At 43.9% G+C, this 24,142-nt stretch overlaps 2 protein-coding genes across 2 annotated transcripts in view; both read left to right on the top strand.

The window, feature by feature from the left end:
• The window catches only part of sepsecs (Sep (O-phosphoserine) tRNA:Sec (selenocysteine) tRNA synthase), a gene marked incomplete at its 5' end in the record, with an annotated part of 29,007 nt that extends 20,240 nt beyond the window's left edge, over positions 1-8,767 (top strand). The window contains 4 exons of the mRNA XM_080547629.1: positions 88-179; positions 2,294-2,387; positions 2,943-3,033; positions 7,957-8,767. Coding sequence (XP_080403755.1) covers positions 88-179; positions 2,294-2,387; positions 2,943-3,033; positions 7,957-8,227 — 548 coding nt within the window. The 3' untranslated portion in view covers positions 8,228-8,767. The remainder of the gene's footprint in view (positions 1-87; positions 180-2,293; positions 2,388-2,942; positions 3,034-7,956) is intronic.
• A 6,007-nt stretch (positions 8,768-14,774) lies between these two features.
• Positions 14,775-22,519, top strand: lgi2a (leucine-rich repeat LGI family, member 2a; the record flags this gene model as incomplete). Its single annotated transcript, XM_080547854.1, has 8 exons — positions 14,775-14,959; positions 15,584-15,655; positions 16,953-17,024; positions 18,120-18,191; positions 18,989-19,060; positions 19,553-19,722; positions 20,125-20,289; positions 21,702-22,519. 8 exons carry the CDS (start codon positions 14,775-14,777, stop codon positions 22,517-22,519), a joined length of 1,626 nt encoding a protein of 541 aa, XP_080403980.1.
• Positions 22,520-24,142: the final 1,623 nt, after the last annotated feature.

Genomic DNA, 24,142 nt, shown 5'->3' on the forward strand with positions numbered 1-24,142 from the left:
TCAGAGGCCGTTGTAAAGCCCTTTGGAATAAGGCGCTATATAAGTCAGTCCATTTACCATTTATCCCCCCCCCCCCCCCCCCCCCAGGTCGAGCCTCTGCCTCTCCCTCTCTGGACGTGCTCATCACCCTGCTCACCCTGGGGGCCAGCGGATACAAGAGACTCTTAGCAGAGAGAAAGGTGAGGTGTCCCCCCCCCCGTCCCCCCCCCTTTCTTTCTCCCTGCAGTATGCCCCCCCTCTACACTGCTGTATTCTTAACAGAATGACTTTCTTCTCTCTCAGAATTACTCGAACTTTCACCTGCATCCTCACTCTGATACTAGTTGTTACTGCCGTGTCGAAAGGGAAGCTTTACAGAAATGAGAAATCGATCGACCGTGGGGGGTTGGGGGGGGGATGGGGGGGCGGGCACGGGGCACTTTCCAAAAGAGCCGTAGTCGCTCCCTTTTACCTGAGCTAACGATGCAGAAACCTAAAACGTATCAGACACACTGCACCACCTTCAGATACTGCAGACACTAATACGTGGAAGTTACCTAACCGGTTGGAAAAAGCCTGGTGTCTTTTGCCTTGGAAATATGTACTGTGCTGAATACCCTCTCCCCTCGCCTGGGGGGTATTCTGTTTGTCTATATTTGTACACTGTGTCACGTGACTGAATGGCGTCGATACATTGTACTCCCCGTGGGACGGCATACAATCCCCAGCATGCTCTATTCCTGGTTGAAATCCAACCAGGAAATACCTCTGGTCGTCTCTCACGCCACCTGGCACTCTCCTCCCATCCCAATGATTCCCATCGGTCCCGATCGTGCATATTGGATGTTTCCGGACCAGATTATCATAGTGACTGCAGCAGAACTGAGTGATTTCTTAACATTCTGACTGCAGAGAACCGAGTGATTTCTTCACATTCTCTCAAGAGAATCAACAGCATTCTCATTGCAATTCAACACACTACTAGTCTTGATATATTTCTATAGTTGTGATCATTTAGCCCAAGTGGATGTTTTTGTAGAATTGAAGCGACTGTATGTATACATTACCACTATGCGAGAGGTTGGTGTTTTAGTAGCTGAATTCGCTGGAACCGGATCTGCGTTATGATGATGGTGTTGACTGTTAGTGATTGACCTCTGCTAGGCGTGACCTTTATTCGGTCAGCAGATAACTGAAGGGGCTGGTTTTATGGGGCCCACCCGCTGTGCCGATGGACCACGATGCCGACGGACCACAGTTTATTAGCGGATTTCTGCAAGAGCTGACAAGACGGTACATGTGGGAAAACTAGGGTTAGGGTTAGGTGCTAGGGTGCTACGGTTAAGGTTAGGGTTAGGGGTAGGGTTAGGGATAGGATTAGGGTTAGGGTTAGACATGCCAGCATGTACCAAGTCGACGTAGCACCTAACCCGAACCGTAGTTTTCCCACATGTACCATCTTCCCACATGTACCCTAACAGAGAAGCGGAGAGCATTCACATGCAGGGAGGGCTGTCGGCACAACGGTCCGTCGGCATATTGATGCGGCACCTGGTTTTATACTCCTCACACTCAAATCAAATCAAGTTTTATTTGTATAGCGCGTTTCTCACAAAATGTGACCCAGTGCGCTTCACAGAGAGCAGAGAAGATAAAGCGACAGCTAAGATGGTTGCTGCATGGTAGCTTGCTGCCATTGGCGTGTAAACGTGTGTGCGAATGGGTGAATGAGAGGCCGTTGTAAAGCGCTTTGGAATAAGGCGCTATATAAGTCAGTCCATTTAGTCAAGTATACCATTCCTTAGTGCCCACATCGGGCTGCATTCTGTAAGTTCTAACCAACCTAGAAGTGCTGCACTAGTGGTTACGCAACTCTCCCAAAACAGTCCTCTGCCACAAGCTTCACCCCTTAAGGCAATATCATATTTTTCAACCATTTTGGATTCTTGAAGGCGTTGAAAGCACGTTGTCACTGTCAGCCCTTCTGCACCGTTAGCAAAAAGTGAAGCTCTGCCCCCCCCCCGTAACTGATGCCAGAGGTGGAACTATGGTGACGCTATCGTAGAGAGAGCCTCCTGTTTTCAGCCAGCTGAGGTAAGAGCGCTAATGCTAGCACGGTCAGGGAGAACAGGATGGAGAGGGGAGGGAGGGAGGGGGGGGGGGATGGGGGTAGTCTGTCTGCAGGAGGGAAACCGCTGGATTAGCAATAAAACTGACTGCTGCTAAAATAAGGCTGCAGGGCGGAGAGAGGGAGCCTTCTGCTGCTATTTATATCTGTCTCTCTCTTTCTCTCTCTCTCTCTCTCTCTCTGAAGGAGATGTACGCCTACCTTTCACAGGAGCTGAAGAGGCTAGCTGAGGCTCACGGAGAGAGACTGCTGCACACCCCACATAACCCCATATCACTGGGTAATATACTGTATACTACAATATTTCCCAAATAACATTTATGGTGAGAAATAACCATTTTAATGTGTCAATATGTCATCTCATAGTGCTAAAAGCATGATACATCCTGTTCTGGTCAGAGGCTGTGAAAGTTATCTACTGTATGTCCTCCACTGTGTCTCCTCAGCCCTAGCGACCTGACAGTGCAGGGTGGAACTCGGCTGTCCCATGCATGCTGTTGTTGACGACCTTCCCTTCTGTGTGTGTGTGCCTGTGTCTCTGTCTGCGTGTGTGTGTGTGTGTGTGTGTTTGTGTGTATATGCGTGTGCGTGTGCGTGTGCCCGTGTGTGCGTATGCGCGTGCGTGTGTGTGTGTGTGTGTATGTGTGTATATGCGTGCGCGCGCGTGTGTGTGTATATGCGCGTGTGTGCGTGCGTGCGTGCGCGTGTGTGTGCGTGTGCGTGTGTGTGTGTGTGTGCGCGTGTGTGTGTGTATATGCGCGTGCGTGCATGCGCGTGTGTGTGCGTGTGCGTGTGTGTGCGTGTGTGTGCGTGTGTGTGCGTGTGTGTCGTGCAGCCATGTCTCTGGATGGCCTCCAGGCCCAGAGTGACCAGGCCGTGACTCAGCTGGGCTCCATGCTGTTCACCAGGCAGGTGTCTGGAGCCAGGTAAGAAACAGTCTGCAAGAAACAGTCTGCAAGAAACAGCCTGCAGAAAACAGCCTGCAGGGGGGATGGGAAAGAGATTGGAGTGAGAGAGAGACAGAGGGGGAAATAAGTAATAATAATAATAATTCATTGTATTTCTATAGCGCTTTTCCGGGGCTCAAAGATGCTGACAATATGGGAAAAACAGAAACACACAGAAACAACAAGCAAACAGATAACATGAGCACATAGAACACAGAGTTAACGAACAGGCTCACGGAACAATTAACACAGCAATGTCCGAGGGGGGGAGGGGGGGGGCAGGGTTAGGGGAGATGGTTAGGGGTAGGGGAGGTTGTATGCATGGGAGAACAGGTAGGTTTTGAGGTTAGATTTAAAAGTGGAGAGTGAGGGTGAGTCTCTGAGTGGTTGAGGGAGAGAGTTCCAGAGGTGGGGTGCCGCTCGTGAAAAGGCACAAAAGTATTGAACACATCAACATTTTGTCCAGTAAATGTATTTCCAATGAGCCCATTCAAGTGAAATGTGTACCAGACTTTGGTATTAACACTCAAACAATCCAGACAACAAAATCTAAACATTAAAGTCCATATGTAAATAAAGTTATGTGTAATAAAGTGGAATGAAACAGGAAAAAAAAGCGTTAATACCAAAGTCTGGTGCAAATTTCACTTGAATAGGCCCATTGGAAATACATTTACCCGGACAAAAATGTTGATGTGTTCAATACCTATTTCCCCCACTGTAGACAGAGGGTCTGTCTCAGTAGTCTAATGCGATTTCCTTGAATAGTCTAAATTTCCTGCATCTCCAACTTAAGGGTGTGGGAAAAAAACTGGGCCATTTAAAGGGAATGTTACCTGGTAGGGATCCAACACATTGCATTGACCAGTACTGTTCACTGTAAGTGATGATGAAGCATAGGGAGGCACTTCAGACTAGTGAGATGCAGAGAGTCTGGTCCGTCTCCTGAATGAAGCAGCTTCCATTACGCTTATAAGACAATGCCAACTCTACCTTCTCCCCTCTCTCACTGAGACACACACATACAAATTGGTCTGAAAAACCCCATCTGAGAGAAAAACAATGACTTGAATATTAATGCTCTCTCTCTCTCTCTCTCTCTCTGAAAGTAATTCGTTTAGATTTGTAGAGAGAGAGGAGAAATCCTGCAGTGATATCGACGGGGAAGGTTTCCTCATTGATGTTTTGTTCGATTAGCGCGATGCGATTGTGATTAATCTTGTTTATTTTGTTGTAGCATATTCTTTTTTATTTTCGGGGCGGGCTGACCTAATAGTTTGTGACGAGGCAGGGGGAGGCGGTGTAAATATTTTAAACATCCTCATGAATGATTTATCTGTGTCATTCTTCAGTGATGTTTTGGGTTCAAATTGAAAAGCTCTTACAGTCCTATTAGCTTATATACGCACCAAAGGATCCCCCCCCTCCACCTCCCCCGCAGAGTTTCCCGCAAGTGAACAAGCTCATTACCAATGCCACTGTTGAACCTGCTCCAAAAGTCATGGTCTGGCAAGTGCTGCAAACTTCACTTAATAGGAAAGCCGTATATTTAAAAAAGTTTTTTACCCTGGCAGCTACTGATTAGCTTTTTAGTATTGCTAAATCCCTCATGAACAGATGAGAGAGAATCATAATAGATTAAAGGAGTTCCGTCTATCGATAATGTGAGAATCTAGTGTTGCAGTGAAATGATCTGCCAGTCCAAAAACAGCATTTTCACACTCTCATCTGTGCAAAAAACTATGTTTATTGCGAGCTTTCGGTCTCAAGGCTCTCGGACCATTGTAAACAACAGCTGTATGACGTGTCACTTATCAATCAAACCAATCAACGGTCTGCAGCGTCACATCGTAGCACGGATGGTACCTTTCCCTCTGAGTCAGGAAGGGTAGCTAAAATCAGTGCGGGTACTACGGCCCAGTTGGCAATGGAGAAAGCAAAACAAAGCGGGAGTTCAAGTTCTGGTACGGTTACGGGACGGTAGTGGAGAAGCGCCATTAGTACTTACATCTATGAGACCTCCACACAGTGGGACAAACAAACAGAGTACATAAGATGGAAGCCTACAGCTCATTATAATGCTTCCCCTTCTCTAATGGCCACTGCTGTTGTACATATTGGCTCAGGAGTCAGACATTGATTTTTTTTTTCACTGGAGCAGTGGAGGGATTTCACAATTGAGATGTCCTACCCTCCCAGCCCTCCAGTGACTTCTGGAGATTTAATAGACTTCCACTGCTGAATACGGTTGTTATGTCTGACGTCAAACGTGACGTTTAGCAATTTCCGGTTCCAAACCAGAAATTCCTCGCACCAGAGTACCAGTGTACTACAGCGGTAGAATGACAGTTCAATCGTTTTTTAGACTCGGATCTATTCATACAACAAGGGACACAGCACTTTCCCGTTTTTCCCATATTTGTCAGCGTCTTTGAGCCTCGGAAAAGCGCTATATAAATATAATGAATTATTATTATTACTGAGGCATTTCGAAGAGAGCGCCTCAGCCAACTTTGGACCCGGAAACACGTCACGACTTAACAACCGAATACTCTGTCAAGCAAAAAAATCCCACAAAAAAATCCCACAACAATATTTCCTCAAGAAAATGCTGTTATACGGAGAGATATCCTATATCCTAAATCATTGATTTGTGCAGATCTGGGTTGTATTCTCTGGACAGATGTTTCCAAGGCAGCATGCTTCGTTAGGTGTGTGTGTGTGGCTGCGACACACAAGAGAGGCCGAGCGAAGTATTGAAGTTTGTTACAGATTATATACCAGTTCACAGAGAGAGGATAGACTTAGCATCTGTCTGTCGTAACTCACAATATTGACATTGGTCTTCCTTACATGGCTCTATCCTTACATGGCTCTATCCTATGTCCATGCTGTTCTGCTGCTCTGTTGACCATTGCTGACCACTAGGCTTGGCTCCTCCTCCTATGTCTAAGTTAAACTGGTCTGGCCTGGCCTGGCCATAGTCTAAATCTGGCCGTGGTCCAGCTCAAGTTGCTGTCAAGTTGGACTGAGAGTGGGCACACTTAAAGATTAGACAATGAATATTGCAGTATTTGATAGGCACACAAAAATGCCCCATGATATCAGTTGCTCTCAAAAGGTGTCGTCGAAATCTTAGTTTGCAGATTGTTGCCTGGTAGTCTGAGGGGCCGTCAGAACCATACGTAAGTCTGAGAAGGAGATTTGTTTTATATCAAAAACCGCAACCTCTCTAATGATGCCGCAGTGCCTCCCCTGTGCCTCAGCTCTACTAGTGATGAGCTAGGAGGAGGCTGAGGAGACTGCATAGACGGGGTCCAACTCAGAGGGATTACAATAATAAGGACTGACAGTCTTTTTTTAAGAGCTTTCCTGTAAGGCGGTGGTGGGCAAAGGGATTTGGGGAATTTTACCTCATTTTCTACTCTGCCAGGGATGCCCATAATTTGGAATACCGGAGCCCACCCACCTCCACCTCCACCCTCAACCGATACTATAGAAGATGGTTTTCAGTTGGTTTCCATGGAACACAAAAATCTAGGCGATATGAATGAATGAATGAATGGACTTTATTGTCATTGCTACAGTACAGGTACCAAACAACGAAATTTAGGAGGGGTGGCTCCCCTGGTGTTAGGAAAAGGGAAAAAAAAACTTTAAAAAAAAAATCACAAGAAGGGAAGGAGCTGGTTTACATAAATAAAGGCTATGTACACAATCCACTGTACTATACTGTACAGATAGACGACTAGGGTTGTCATATTGCACAATAGTATTGTTTCACGTTATTTAAAGTGTCACAGTTTGCAGGCTTGAAATGTACATGTTTGTGCCTCAGCACTACACCTGATTTTTTCAGTCCAGCAGCTGCCATACAATCCGTCCAGACTGTCCAGGGCCCAGAACTTAGGTCTTTGCTGTGTTCAGGGCCTGGATGGCCCTGGGGTAGAAGCTGTTCTTCAGTCTGTTTGTCTTCTGCAGCGTTATGGAACGAGAAGCCATGGTATATCGTGGCTTTTGGCACAGCTAGCGGGGTGGTTAGGCACGACACGAAGCAGAGTCCACGATGTACCACGGCTTCTCGTTCCATAGCGCTTTTATACAACGGTTACCACATTTATCTATCAATATTTCAGAAAAGAAAGACAAGACAAACTTTTAATTAATGTATTTTATTGGAACTATGTTTTATTGTAAGTATATTCATCCACTGAACAGTTGTTTATCGGCAACGGTAAGAATGTAAACTTCGATAACGGTAATATATACAAACGAGGAGTACGGTAATAAGAAAAGATGTCAACATTCCATTTAGCCGTGCGTATATCATGGATATCGGCACGGCTGGAACACAAACTGACCAATAGAGACAATGGACCGGATCTATCCATTATATACAGGGTTCCCACGGGGGCCTTGTAATCCTTGAAAGTTTGTGAATTTGAGAAAAAGAAATCAAGGTCTTAAAAGTTTTTCTAAATAGTTGTGGGTCATTGAAAGTGCTTGAATTCCCCTCTCTCTCTCTCAATTTTTTTTAAAAATAACAAATAAATAAATAATATATATATATATATATATCAATGTTTTACTTAGCTCGTCAACTAGTAAATACGTCACTGTATTGCTTAACTTAACACATCTTTCACAATATATTGTTTTGCTGTGCTGTGGTAGAGAAGGCAAGAGACCATCTAGTGTTCACACATTCAAGCCTCTCTTTTTAATTGTTGTCTGTGAGCGGAGAGTTCCTATTATATAAATTCTCATCTAGATCTGTCTCAAACTATGCCGTGTTGGGTCCTTGAATTTGAGGGAATTGAGTCCTTGAAAGGTGCTTGAATTTGATGTTTCAGAAGGTGTGGGAACCCTGTATATACTTCATGGTATTCTGTATGTTTTCAGGGTGGTTCCCCTTGGCAACGAGCAGACGGTGAGCGGGTACACGTTCCGGGGCTTCATGTCCCACTCGGAGGCGTACCTGTGTCCCTACCTCAACGCCGCCTCCGCCGTGGGCATCACACGCCACGACGTGACGCTGTGCATCAAGAGGCTGGAGAAGTGCCTGAAGAGCCTGAGGAAAGAGAGCGGCGCCTCTAGAAGTATCGCTCCGTCGCCCCCTACTGGCCTGGAGGGTCTCCAGCTGGAGAGTGAAGATACATGTGACACAGTCTGATCATTCGGTCCGCATGTCAGCAACCAATCAAAATGTTCAGACTTTTCTTTTGAAACACGGAACTACGTTTCAACGTTGTTGAGAATCACAACACAAACTCGCTAGTCAAGCCAAAAATACTGCAACGAAATGGATTGGGTGAGTAATCCCCACTGCTATCTAGTTAACTACAACACTACTTTACATTGTTAGCAGGCTCAAAAACAAGTTGTGTTAGTCGACTAGCGACGTGTCGTTGATTTTCAACAACGTGGAAATGTATTTTACATTTTTGGAAAAGAAAAGTCAGATCATTACATCAGATCCCGACATGAGGACCTAAGCATTAGAATGTGTCACATATTTTTTAAACATCAATGCCTGTTGAATGTGGTTGACCATCTCTGGTGGTTTTTGTGAGTACTTGATGGGTAGTCTACCACTTGTTTGTATAGGACATTAAATGCCATAGTGTACTTACAACATTCCCAGGGACTTGTAATTGTCCCTACTAATATTTACACTGATATTCAGTCTCTGTATGTGTCTGAAGATGCTCTGCTGATTGTACAGTGTTGACATGGAAGCTGTTGTAACTATCAATAAAAACTCTATATCTAACCATATACCTTTCCTTACAGTAAATCTATAGCCAACTAACCTCATTGATACAAGGCTTTCCTAGGAAAGAAAAAAAAACTGAATTATTTCTTCCATTTTCTACACTCTGCAGAATACTCCTACCCGCTTAAAAAAAATTCGTACCCGCATTCAGCGTAATGCACGCCCACCTTCAGCGTAATGCACGCACACCTGCCTCTGATTGGCCGAACGTTCCCAGTCTCAAAAATGTATAAACAAAGATGGCGGACGTTTATACGGGAGCTATTTGGCAATCCATATTAAACGTTCACGGAGCAAAATTAAGCAAAATTAGGGTTAGGGTTTTTTCCCGGGAGGCAGGTGGCTGAAGTAGTCAGGAGCTTCGCTGAAGGTGGGCGTACGTTCGGCCAATCAGAGGCAGGTTGAAGGTGGGCGTGCATTACGCTGAATGCGGGTACGAAAAAAAGAACGCCTCCTACCCGGTCAAACAATGCACATAACATATGCACATAAGCAGACAAGCTCATATAACTCCTATTTTAGAGACTCTACACTGGCTTCCTGTTAAGTTCCGAATAGATTTCAAGATCCTTCTACTTGTTTATAAAGCTCTCACTGGCACAGCACCAGAATATCTGAAAGAGCTTTTGCTAGCATATCAGCCCAATAGAGCTCTCTGGTCTTCTGACGCTGGTTTTCTCTGTGTACCACATGTACAACAGAAGAGATTTGGTGAGACTGCATTCTCATTTTATGCACCCAGATTGTGGAATGCACTGCCAGTTTACATTAGGGATGCAACATTGCCTTTAAATGACTCAATTAAATAGTGATTAAATAATGCATTTTGAGCTGCAACGTTTGCAGGAAGAGTGCTCTACAAATAATTTAATAATAAGTTATTATTATTATTATAATAACAATAAACAACCATTCTACAGGCATGTAGAGGGAGGAGGGTTCTTTTAATGTAAACATCCAATGAAATTGCGTAAACATTCTCCTGTCGCTCCGTCCGGTTCAATCTTTCAACGGGAGATGTGAGAGGAACGTGATGTGGAGGTATGGCTCCTATGCGAGACTGAACATCGATCTAATGACTATAAATAGCGCCTTTTTTTGCTGCTCCAAAGCGCTTTACAACGGCCTCTCATTCACACATTCACACACACATTCACACACCAATGGCGGTAAGCTGCCATGCAAGGCGCTGGCCCGCTCACTGGGAGCAATTTTGGGGTTCAGTGTCTTGCCCAAGGACACTTCGACATGTGGCCAGCCGGGGCTAGAACCGCCGATCTGCCAACCTTGTAATCATTAGACGGCGACTCTACCTCCTGCACCACAGCCACCCCAATATAGAAGTGTTGTCAGGAGATCCCAGTGTACCCTAATGTTATTGTCATTGAACAGGAGTGAACAAGCTATGTCTCCCCCACAAGCGAGAGAAGATATGGGGGAAATCAATCCCATCCACTTCAGGATCAAGAAAAAACATCTTGAGGGCTATTGATGAAATCCTTTCTCTGCTTTAAGACAAGTATTTTATTTCATGCAACTAAATGTGTCTCTGTTCACGAAGCTTTCATTCTTTGTGTGTTGGAATATGATACACATTTCTACAGGGGCATTAACCCCCGTCCCAACCCACTCCATTGCCGTCTCCTTTTCATTTGCCCCATTTGCAATGTAACAGATACTTATATCATATCAACCCCAGCCCCGTTTGGAATCAATAAGGCTACGCTATACTCATAAATATAGATCTACACCCAAAGAGTCCAGAGATAACCACATCTACTGCAGAGGGATCAGGGAGGAAGGGCGGGAGTCTCTAGAGGAACACTATGATACTACGAGAACTGGCTTATAATCAAAGCAGACAGACTGTACTCACATATCAGGGCTTTCCATTGGCCCTTATTCCCTTTTCTCCTCCAAACCCAATCAAGCAGTGTAAGCGTCGCCTCAAGGAACAGAAATAGACTTCCCTATAGGCGAGTGAGCAGTGACTGCCTCATTGACTGATAGATGACTAATCTATACTACACTGTCCATGTTCTCTGTTTCTCTTCTTCTCGGAAACATGTTGATGTTTTGGATCGTTTCCGAGAAGGTAGATTGTTCTGTAGGCCTACTGCAGCACAGCTGCCTCAGTCATATTCTGTATTTTGTATTTTCTCTGTGTGTTTGGAGAAAGACAATGGGTTGCGTAAGATTTGGCTATGAATAGCTACTGCTGCTTCAGAGTGTACATGCTTGACATGTACAGTACAAGAGTGTGTAAATGTTTCATGATCTGGGGTCCCTGAAGAACCATTACACTCTCTCTCTCTCTCTCTGTCTCCCTCCCTCTCTCTCTCTTTCTCTCTCTCCCGCTGTCTCTCTCTCTCTCTCTCTCTTTCCCTCTCTCTCTCTCTCTCTCTCCATCTCTCTCCCTCTGTCTCTCTCTCTCCCTCTTTCCCTCTCTCTCACTATCTCTCTCCCTCTCCCTCTCTCTCTCTCTCTCCCTCTCTCTCTCTCTCCCTCTCTCTCTCTCTCTCTCTCTCTCTCTCTCTCTCTCCCTCTTTCCCCCTCTGTCTCTCTCTCTCTCTTTCTATCTCACTCTCTCCCACTCTCTCTATCTCTCTCCCTCTTTCCCTCTCTCTCCCTCTTTCCCTCTCTCCCTCTATCTCTCTCTCTCTTCCCCCTGTTCCCCTAACCTAATCCCCCCGCTCCCGCTCCCTCTCTCTCACTCCTCCCCCTCTCTCCGTTATTGCAGTTTCTGTCTCTCTCACTATACCTCTTTCAGATGGTTCTTCCTCCACCGCATCAACGCACACAGTGTGTTATTCAGGGTCCTCTCTACGCTGAGGTAGCATAATTTCCTATTTTCTCCCCGTCTCCTCACCCTGCTCCCCCCCATCTGCTGCTGACGTTGCAGCGATGCCGTGTGCTGCGCAGAATAGACGAAGAGAGTCAGACATAGTTTTTGGCGTTGGCTAGTTTTAAGGCCTCCATATTGATCAAGTCTATACTGCAGTAGTGTCAATCCCAAGAAGTACAATTAAATCTGCCATTGTAGTTTTTCGTTGACTTGAAGACAAAACAACTGAGTAACAGTCAGTCCTTTTGAATCAGCCCCCCTGAAGGTTATGAGATGTGTATTGTTGGTTATATGCTTAGAATGAGTTGAATAGCTGGATTGATATGTCGTTATGTTTTTAAGGCTGATTATGGCATATAAGCATGATTCACGTGTGTAACCTAATGGGATTGGATTTCTTTTACTGAATCTAGACTGAGGTTTCACAGTGAAAAGTGTGCACATTTAATTTTTAGAGAGCAAAATCAGATTTAGTAGGGTTGTGTTGTTATCATCTTATATTATTCCTTCAGAAAAGGGGCGTGTAGTGTGGCTTTATATACTAGGCCTATGCAATCCATTATGGTATATCCATAAAATAATCAATACCAGTCTAATAATGCCTATAATGCTCACAAAAGTATTGACCTGAAGTCTTTTGTCAGCAGGCAGCCATGCCTAATCTCATTAGCTCGTCTTGAATGGGCACAAGACAAGACACAGTATACAGTACAGTAGGCCATACACTTTTTTTTTTTATTTTTATCGCATGTGCCCTCAAACCCAAACATTGTGTATTCTGATCCATCCTCACCAGAATAGAATGCCTTTAAATAGCCCGCCCCCGCTCGGCTGCTGGGTGCTGTACTCCATCATACTAAAGTATTACCCCGGGGCTACCGCCAGATGATGAATCGTCCCTCCTCTCCCCATGTCCCAGGTATATAGGCTAGGCCTACGGTTCCGTGACGAGAGAGAAACTGGCTGCCACCACCAGGGATCTAATAGTGCCCCGTCGGCCTTCTCATCTCCTGAATTATGTAAGGGAGACCTGTCCCCCTTTCGTAGACCCGTATTCGTTAATGAACTATTACGTTAATTACTAATTGCCGAAGCGCATACAATAGCTATTCCTCTAGCCTAATATCAACTTCCTTTTTGTACACGGACGGTGGTTATAGGGCCTAAATGCAGAGAAAATAGGCTTGAGGGGGGACCTTCTTGTCAGCTGTTGGACGTCGCTGTTTATTCCTCAGTCTCTGTCCGTGGTCTCTCTCTGTCCGTGGTCTCTGTCTGTGGTCTATCTCTGTCCCTGGTCTCTGTCCGTGGTCTCTCTCTGTCCCTGGTCTCTGTCCGTGGTCTCTCTCTGTCCCTGGTCTCTGTCCGTGGTCTCTCTCTGTCCCTGGTCTCTGTCCGTGGTCTCTCTCTGTCCCTGGTCTCTGTCCGTGGCCTCTCTCTGTCCCTGGTCTCTGTCCCTGGTCTCTGTCCGTGGTCTCTCTCTGTCCCTGGTCTCTGTCCATGGTCTCTGTCCGTGGTCTCTCTCTGTCCCTGGTCTCTCTGTCCGTGGTCTCTCTGTCCGTGATCTCTCTCTGTCCCTGGTCTCTGTCCATGGTCTCTGTCCCTGGTCTCTGTCCTGGTCTCTGTCCATGGTCTCTGTCCAAGGTCTCTGTCCCTGGTCTCTGTCTTGGTCTCTGTCCATGGTGCTGATTTGACGTCTCCGTCAATGCGCCGTGCGCAGTTCAATTGAAAGAAATGTTTTCCTTTTTGAAAGAGCCTTTTCCCATGTAGGCTATAGCCTTGTTTGTGTCATGAAATAAATCCTCCACGTTTCAGATCTGACACGAACTTTTAGGTCGTCTAGCTATCATGTCAATATTTGCCTTAAAGTGCCAACTTCCTATATGATGAATGTAGAATTACTGGCGCAGTAAGCTAGTGGGACCTATATCTGTGGTCCAGGGCGTCGTATGGCATGCTGCCATATTCTAAACCCAAAACACTGGGTAAACAAAGTGCTCGGATTCTCTTTATTTATTTATTTTGTTGAGAAATTACATCATTGAGCTGACGAAGAACAGATTATCAACAGTATATCAACATTAGTACTTTGGTGAGTACCAACATATATATATACAGTATATATCATATATATCACATATATCCAAACTAAATTACGGCCTCACTTTCAACCACTTCCACTCCTTTGCTGGTTTCACGGTCATGTAACTAACACATATGATTGAGAGATTAATTGTGTCAGTTAGAAGTAGTTTGCTTATCGGGAAAAAGAGGAGACAATAATATTGACAAATATATTATTTTGTATTGTCATTGCAATTGGTATTGCAGTAAAAAATAAAAAAATAAAAGAGGGCGCAATCCTGCATATGGTGCCTAAACATGAAGAAATGATGGACAAAATAGCCAAGTTTGATATAGAAATAGACAGCACACATATGCATTGATCATATTAAACATGGATTGAGAGAAATAACCCAATAGCCTATATCATCAATGCAGCAGGTAAAGCATTCATAGGTTTACGCTCGATATAAGTATGAATGAATGAATGAATGAATAAAAGCTTTTATTTCGAACGTGAAAAAAGAAATAGTTATAACAACAAAAAACAAAACAAAAACAAGAAAAAACAAAACAAAAAACACTATTTACTTAACATGTCCGAAAAGGAGTAGGAAGAAGCATACGTTTATTTAATCCTACCCCTTCTCCAATACTCAGAGATTAATAAATAATAATCTGCAGTTAACTTCAATATTAATATAATATTTTTCAAATTAAATCAAATTTATTTACGTATTTACATATTTACCAACAATAGAAAACAGATAATGTCAATAAACAAATAATCTGTGAAAACAGTATTAAGAGTAAGATACATGTTTGTTTAATAACCAATAATAACCAGAGAGAGAGCACTGGGCTAAATAATTAATTAAATTGGGGGGCTGTGAAGAGAGCTGCAGCTGAATTGCTGATGTCAGGGCTTCAGTGCAGCATTTCATGGTGCAGGGTGGAAGCAGCGCTCTCTGCCTCGGCTGTTCTTAGCTAAACCTCCCACATGCACGCCCGACACATGCACGCCCAAAGACAAGAAAGATGCTTCCCATCGTTAGAAACTGCGTATTATTTTCTGTTATTGCGTTATTGTATTTGGTTCCACCGGTTTCTTTGAAACCACGGGTGTTCAGATGTCCTTCAACATGCAGCTGTTCCAAGGAGTCGATCATCTGCGTCGGGTCCTCCTATGCTCCCAGGCTTTCCCCCAACGACATCAATTCACTGTAAGTAGCAGATGGGGGGCTACCTTGGCCGGCAGAACGCATTTTGCATTTGATTTCGGTATGACCAATACCGCAATATTAGACATATCGTGACGTTAGAATTATAAGGTTCTAGGATCTCAATTTTTGTCAAAATGTAGTTTTTTTTTTACATAATCTGATCCATTAGTTGTGTATTAATGCCTGTGTGGTGTTATTTTTAAAATGTAGATATTTTTGAGTTAGTAATTCATAAAATACAAAGGTTCCATCTCACAAAACATAATGGAATGTAAAAACTTTGACGCTCAATATCTCTGAACTGCCCTAAACGGAGATAGAACCTTATCATTCTAAACGGAGATAGAACCTTATCATTCTAAACGGAGATAGAACCTTATCATTCTAAACGGAGATAGAACCTTATCATTCTAAGCTCACGACAAGCTGAAATTATATTATGTTTTGGTGAAATGCTAGATCTTTTAAACATGATGGTTCTACCATATCCATACCATAATTTGCCTGTGACGCGTTTAAGTAGGCCTACGACTGAAAGTAGGATACGGTTGTATTGAATGATCTCATTTGGTAACAGGGTATTTATTTACAAATGATTGTTAATTACTTTTTATTTTTTGACAGGAGCATTGTCAACGGGACGTTCGCCGAGGTCAAGGAGGCTATGTTCGCTCACATGCCTTCTCTCCAACTCTTGTGAGTCAATAATAAAGACTGAATATGGAAGAATTCAAAAACACTTTGCTTTCTCTTTCTGCGGTTGCAACTCCCAATAAAGTTGGATTCAAGTTAACTGATGGTCCAAAAAGTGCTGTAGCTATTCAATCATAGTAAAGTAGGCTACATATAGTACATAAGGCTACATAAGCAAGCATTCCTTTTAAAATCACTGCAATGGGTGTGACCTAACTGTATACAACACAAATAATAGTTAGACGTTAATAGATTATCACGAAACAGCAAACATTATCTATGTTTGCGTTAATGTTGTCTACTTTTCTGTTTATGCCTTGAAGTTCAAGTGCTCTAAGTTTGATCCAGTAATGGCCCTCAGAGTTCCACAGAGGAGCTGTGGGATGAAAAGGCTTCTCGCTATATTGCCAGCTTGCATTTCCTGACTTCCTTCCAGCTAATGGGTCCTGAGTGGGTGCATGCTGACTGTATTTATATACAGTTACAGCTGTCAATACTCCCCCAAACATGACGCTCCCATAATATTGATGGCTTTGGTTTGAAAGCAGCAAGTCCATTCCATTATTTTCATAATTACCGGAAGAGCCATTGATCTGCATTCACACACAGATCAGCATTGATCCTAGACTGTAGCGATGGTAAACAACAGGCGTGGCAGGTATACGATATGAGTATTAGTCTGCTTTGAGACGTCCATCCTTATCTTGACCATACAGCAACTGAGAGGGAGGAGAGAGCTGTGTACTGCTTCTCTGATCACGTCCAGTTTTTTTTTTCTTGCTGCATTCGTACAACTTTAGTATCTTAGCCAGAACATTTTAGTTTTAGGCCCTTAGAATGTCAGTTACATTGTTCTAGAGTCTAGAGTCTAAAACAATGTTCTGGTTCTAGAATCGTAAGACGTAAGCATCAGCTGTTTACCTGTCTACTGCACACCTGCCTCTGTCATTGACAGTGACCCTTGTGTTTATCACAGAGAAAGAGTATCAATGAGCAATTAGTACCTTTGACATTCTCTCAGGTGATAAGGTTACACAGAGGAAACAGAGAGAGAGAACTGATGTTGTCAGCGATATGATATACAGTACTAGAGGGTTTAACCTCAAATGAAAGCCATCCCACTTTGTGGGAACACAGCGGTTTGATGTCATTGGTAAGATGACCGTTGTTTGTTTGTGGATGATCATACTTTGCACTTGGTTATGGAACGTATAACTAACCCAGATTGTGTTTGCATATTGTTCACGTGTTTCTATTGACCTCACTTTTAATGTCTTCTCTTTCTTTTTTCTTGTCGTAGGCTTCTTAATTCAAATTCACTCACAACCATAAGGGATGATGCCTTCTCTGGCCTTCCACACCTGGAGTACCTGTAAGCACTGCTTTCTGTTCTTTTTTAAAGTTATTTTTCTGAGTGGGGCAGTCCCACTCATATTTTCCATTTTATTGGACAGAGATAGTGAAGACAGACAGGAAAGTAAGGAGAAGAAGGGAGAGAGGGCATGTCAGCAGGGCATGGGCTGGAATCGAACCCATGCCGACATGGACATAATGTGTGCACTGTAAACCGTGGTGCTAGACCACTGGACCACCCCAGGCCATGGTGCTAGACCCCTGGACCACCCCAGGCCATGGTGCTAGACCACTGGACCACCCCAGGCCATAGTGCTAGACCACTGGACCACCCCAGGCCATGGTGCTAGACCACTGGACCACCCCATGCCATGGTGCTAGACCACTGGACCACCCCAGGCCATAGTGCTAGACCACTGGACCACCCCAGGCCATAGTGCTAGACCACTGGACCACCCCAGGCCATGATGCTAGACCACTGGACCACCCCAGGCCATGGTGCTAGACCACTGGACCACCCCAGGCCATAGTGCTTGACCCCTGGACCACCCCAGGCCATAGTGCTAGACCACTGGACCACCCCAGGCCATGATGCTAGACCACTGGACCACCCCAGGCCATAGTGCTAGACCACTGGACCACCCCAGGCCACACCTGCTTTCTGTTCTTTACATGTCTTCAGTACTATCACCATGTGATGAGGTCACTCATTTGTGGGCACTATTTATATTGAGTATAAATCAAGCCTGACACCAACATGCAGGTACTGTACTAACGGCTTTCTAAGGCAGCATTTAGGGTTAGGGTTAGAGGCACACTAAAACACAAGGGAGCCAGGAAAGGGAGTTAGTGAAAATTGGGAGTTCTTCCTGTAATTTCAGCTCTCAAGTGGAATCGTGTTGTAGTAGCCGGAATGTTTGACCTCAGGATTATAGTGTTAACTCAAGACCAGTTCCTCATTGCCCAAAGATTGGGGTTATTGTCGAAAAAAGTTGTTTTCTAAGTGGATAGGTTACTTAATATCTTATGTGATATTTCTGATGAATTCCACTGCATTATGCTTTGCCTACATATAATAACAATAACAATCCATGAACAAAAATCTGTTTTTCAGCTTCATTGAGAGTAATAAGATTGAGACGGCGTCCAAATATTCCTTCAGAGGACTCCGAGACCTGACTCACCTGTAAGTTCAAATCATCTCTGATTCATTTCATCAGTAAAGGAAATATTTAATTTAGGGATATTTTTAAAAAGGAGTAAAATGTTTTTCCCTTATACCAACACTGACTTCTAACAAGGCATCCTGGAGATGTGTTTCAATGTCAATCCGCTGTCAAAAAATAATTAAGCAAGCCTAGTGTTCCATTACAGTAGCACACAGTAAGTGTAGTGTAGTGTCAGGACGGACGGTCCTGAATTCCAAAGGAATCTGTCAGTGACTGGCCTGGAAATTAAACATCTGGGGCCATTTGTATTTATTGACAGCGAAATGTGTCTTCAGTCTTCTGTATTTCCTGGCTTTTTAATTGTATATTTTGCCATATACAGAGATCTAAAATGAGTGAGTGTGAATCAAAATGCAAAATACTATTTGGAATAGTAGATAAAAAATGTGCATATGAAATTTGTATCGTCCCAATTGGGAGCATATCAATTGGCCAAAACAAGGGGAGTGGAAAATAACTTCCCCGTGACTATAACATATCTCCCTTTAGGGTCCGTAATAACATCTGACACAATAAATGGTGTGGATTTATTAACCAAAATGGCAGCACGTTTTGATTTATGATGAAAGTTAGAATTCAATAATTGACCAACCCAGTCCTTGCGAATTCGAAAGTGATCACTTGTTCTTAAATGGGTTTCTTGTAAGAATGCAAAAATTCGCATTTAAACCCTTAAGATGGGTCAGAACTCTTTTTCTTTTAACAGGATTATGTCATATACAGAGATCTGACAGTGCTGTCTCCTTCCACCCAGGTCTTTGGCAAACAATAACATCAAAGCCTTGCCCAGGGATCTCTTCATTGACCTGGACTCACTCATAGAGCTGTAAGTTTGTGTTTCGGATTCTCTCAATGTGAAGCGGTACTCTCAGGTAAACACAGCCTCTGCGAGATCAAAGACAACCGTTTGTGTTTGTTGATTGGAAACAGGAACCTTCCCAGAATGCTAATGAGCGATATGTGAAGCATTTGGTGTCAATTAGCATTTTTGTGGTAATGTATTTGACCCCTTCTAAGATTATGCTTAGTATATTAGTGTTAGTCTTAGACATTAGTCTTGAATTACTCATTAGAATGTGATGTAACGCTGTGTTAATCCATCATTACATTGTTAATACCATCAAAGAACAATATTTTACAGAGTTATTAATCGGTAGGGCACATGTTCGCAGAAAGAATGGTGAAGCACAACACACCCAGGCAGAGTTTTATTCAGACAGATCACTGTTAGATGTTAGATGTTCGATTTTAGATGTTAGATGTCTGTCAGGCAGCATGCGGTCCTGCAGTGATGATTGACGTGTCCCCCTGCACACAGGGACCTGCGGGGCAATGCCTTCGAGTGTGACTGCCGCGCCAAGTGGCTGATGACGTGGCTGAAGAGCACCAACGCCACGGTGTCGGATGTCGTGTGCGCCGGGCCCGAGGAGATGAAGGACAAGCGTCTCAACGACATGGCCAGCCTGCACAACGAATGCACCTCCACTGGTGAGGAAGCTGGCTAACTGCTGCTGGTGTAGATGGCAAAAGCCACCCCCCCCCCCATTAATCCAATCAAATCAAATGTTATTTGTATAGCGCATTTCTCACTAAATGTGACCCAACGCGCTTCACAAAGACCAAAGAAGATAAAGCAACAACTAAGATGGGCATTTTAAAAGGCCAGATTAAGAATAAGTAGGTTTTGAGGTCTCGCTGAAATGTTTCCAGAGTTTTGGACAATCTCAGGCTCTCAGGTAGGGTGTTCCAGAGTCTGGGAGCATGTGTTTTGCAATACATTACACTACTACACAACAATATAATGTTACTCCTATTGCCTATACTAGTGTACGTTTGTATTGTAAGGTTGTTGTAAGCTCTCATGCTAGTGTTGTCTCTTCTTCTCCACAGATTTTATCCTCCACCAGACAGTCCCGTCCGAGTCTCTGTCTGTGGACACGTTCTCCTATAAGAACGACGTCTACGTGGCCATCGCTGCGCCCAACACGGAGAGCTGTATGGTGTTACAGTGGGACCACATTGAGATGAACTTCAGGACTTATGACAACATTACAGGTATGCTTTGGCTTGTGTTGCGACATGTCTTTTGTCTACTTTTGGATTAGCTTCAGACAACAGTAATAGTAAACTTTACAAGAGAAAAACTAATCCAGTAAATCAATCGTGATCAAGAAATAGGTGTAGTTTGACAGCCTTTTTGAACGAGTAGGGTGAGAGGTCAAAGAAATGAGAAGGGAGTTGATTAAATACTTTGGCTCCTCTGAAGTGAAGACTAAATTGAGACAAGGATGTACGAGTGGATGGCAATAAGAGTTGACTCTTATTTCTTGTATTGTAAGAATGATTTTCTTCGATTCTCCTAAAGAAACTATTGAATGTAGAAGGAAACTTTTGACATTTATATCCTGTGCTGCAGTTCTATGCGATTCTGCCGTTCGTTTAAAATCTTAATATATCTGCATATTGCAGAGATAGTGCCCTCCATAAGTATTTGGACAGTGAAGCTTTGATTTGGAATCAAACAATAAATGAGGTTAGAGTAACACATTGTCAGCTTTTATTTAAAGGGTATTTGTATAAATATTGATTGCACCATGTAGAAACAACATCATGTTGTATACATAGTCTCCCTATTTCAGGGCACCAAGTGTTTGGACAGATTAATATTGTGTCCAAATTAAGCATGTTTTAGTATTTGGTCACATATACTTTGCATATAATAACTGCTTGGAGTCTGTGACCCACTGACCCCAATGTGACCCACTGACCCCACCAGACACTCGGGATCTTCCTTTGGGCAGCAGTTGACCTACTTTGAGTAAATTATGGTGAATTATTCAGTCACAGACTGTAGAGGTCTTCTTTGGCCTACCAGGCCGTCTGTGATTTCTGAGCTCACCAGTGCTTTCTTCATTTTTAATGATGCACTAAACTCTTGATTTTTTTTGGTACGTGCCTAAGGTTTGAGTTTGAGTCTCCGATTGATTTTTTTCCCCCGATTTAATGGCTTCCTTGACTTTTATTGACACCTCTCTAGTCTCATGTTGACAGACACCACTAGGACTCTAAATGGACTCCAAATGCAAATGAAAAGCCTAGAATAACGACTACTAGACATCGACAGCTCTCTTATGGCTGCACAAATGATAAGACAAGAGACCTAACTAATCCGAAACACCGTCAAGCCAATTGTCCAAATAATACTTTTCATGTCCTGAAAATAAGGCTATGTATAAAAAGAGTTATCATTTCTAAATTGTGAAACCAAATATTTCTACAAACGCCCTCAAATAAAAGCTGACAATCTGTACATTAACCTCATGTTCATTTTGAGAATATTGTGTGTTTTAGGTTCAGCACTTCCCTCTCAGACGTGTATATACTGTATATGATGTACTTCCCATATCATCAATGTCATTTGTCTTTTCAAATACTATCGATCAACCATCTTGTGTCTCCAAACTCAGGCCAGTCCATTGTCGGGTGCAAGGCTGTGGTGATCAAGGACCAGGTGTTTGTCATCGTGGCCCAGCTCTTCGGCGGCTCCCACATCTACAAGTTCGACGAGGACCAGAGCAAGTTCAGCAAGTTCCAGGACATCGAGGTGTCCAAGATCTCCAAGCCCAACGACATCGAGTCCTTCCAGATCGGCGGCGAGTGGTTCTTCGTGATCGCCGACAGCTCCAAGGCGGGCCTCTCCACCCTCTACAAGTGGAACGACAAGGGCTTCTACTCCTACCAGTCCCTGCACGAGTGGTTCCGCGACACGGACGCCGAGTTCGTGGACCTGGACGGCAAGGCCCACCTCATCCTGGCCAGCCGCTCCCAGGTGCCCGTCATCTACCAGTGGAACAAGAGCTCCCAGAAGTTCGCCCTGCAGGGCGAGATCCCCAACATGGAGGACGTGGTGACCGTCAAGACCTTCCGGATCAAAGAGGAGCTCTACCTGGCCATGACCCGCTACATCGGCGACTCCAAGGTGCTCCGCTGGAGCGCCAAGCAGTTCTCCGAGATCCAGGCGCTGCCGTCGCGGGGCTCGATGATCCTGCAGCCTTTCCTCTTCAAAGAGCGCCACTACCTGGCCCTGGGCAGCGACTACACCTTCTCGCAGATCTACCTGTGGGACGCGGAGAAGAAAGTCTTCGACCGCTTCAAGGAGGTGTACATCCAGGCCCCGCGCTCCTTCACTGTGGTTTCCACCGACCGCAGGGACTTCATCTTCTCTTCCAGCTTCAAGGGCAACACGCAGATCTTTGAGCACGTCATCCTCGACTTGAGCTTGTGAGCTAGCCAGGGGGGGGGGGGGGGGGGTCTGCTGCACACAGCGTCCGACGTCTTCCATTTTAAAAGTTGTATTTTTTAGAGGGAAAGGGCTGGGGGGGGGCTGGGGGGGGGTGAGGAATGTCATACGGCATTAAGTATTTATTCATATTCAGTATTTCTTGCGTTTGTATATACTTTTACTCAATTTCATGGCCCCTGTTTCCTGTTCTATTGACCATTTTATACACACAATAACAGTGAGTAGGCTACACACTCAGCAGACAGACAGACAGACAGACAGCTTTATTCCATTTTCTCATCGTACTGATGACATGGGGGCTATTATTGGAAAGTGTGGTTGTTTTCATACAGCTTACCTCATGTCCTCATTCCCTGTGGTGATGTACAGTCTGTTGCCTTATCAGCACTGGGCTTGAGTGCTTTGGTGGCCCTGTGGCACCCCCTACTGGCCGTGACCAGTGAGTGATCTCTGCTCTCTGCTTTGTAACATTTCTTGTAAGCACAAACCTTTAATAATGAGACTGAACTCATCAGTGTGTGAGTTTAATTGAGTCTATGAGCCTAGTTGTCGTGGGAAATATACATATTAGTCCTAACATGAAATTGTCTTGGAGGAAGATAAGAAACAGAGCCTTATTATTTACATTTTTGGTGTAAGAATTGTCAATGGATGGGAAAAACCAATGGGACCGTCCATTGTCACATCTTTGTAAATAGAAGGCTCTGGGCAGGAAATGCCTTCATGCACAGATAGAGAATCAGCATGAGATGATGTCTATGCTATATCTATACAATTCCAGGAGGAGTTAGAACTGTATAGGTACATTTCTTTGAAGTGCGGAAGAATACATTTTTGAAAAACAGTCAGGATATAGGATATGTTACTACACCGACCTTGACACTAAAATGCATTTGACTTGTTTGGTACTTACATTTAAAAAAAACAAAAAAAAACGGAATGTTGAGCTGTACATAGAAATACAGAATTGCCACTAACTGTTTGGCATACTACTCCAAATGACAGAACAAACCTTTTGCACTTATCCTGAAAATAACTACTGCAGCTTTCAAGAAGAGCATGCCATTCAAGACTGAATGTTCACCGATTTTCAAGTTTGATACAACTTTTAACTCTTGAAATACGCTTTAAATCAAACCGCTACAATACTGTTGTCCAACAACTACAGTATGGTATTAATGTTCACACAGTACCATTTCATAGATTATGCAGGCTGTATGATATGCAGGTTGTTTTTGTATCATGCTAAGGTTTGTTTTAAGCATATCGAATGTTACTCTTATGATTAGTATGGTTACTCTTATGACTATTGTTGAAAATAAAAAATAAATGCTTATGACTTGAAATGTCTGCTGCTCGCATACTGTACTAAAAATAAGATAAAACGACCAGTGAACACAGTTCTATACTATAGAGAAGGGCACTGGCGGACTCAGGCTGTTTGAAGGGCAGGGGCGAAAAGAAAAAAAGGGCACCTACTGCACAACATGGGACCCCATCAGTGCACATGGTCAAGTTTAGATCATTGGAAGGGCAGCCAATAGGGCACATCCTCTAATTTTGACACTCAAAAGGGCACTTTAGTGCGACGTTTTTCAACAGTGG

This window comes from Nansenia antarctica (assembly GCF_963989245.1).
Source record: "Nansenia antarctica genome assembly, chromosome: 17".
NCBI lineage: Eukaryota > Metazoa > Chordata > Actinopteri > Argentiniformes > Microstomatidae > Nansenia > Nansenia antarctica.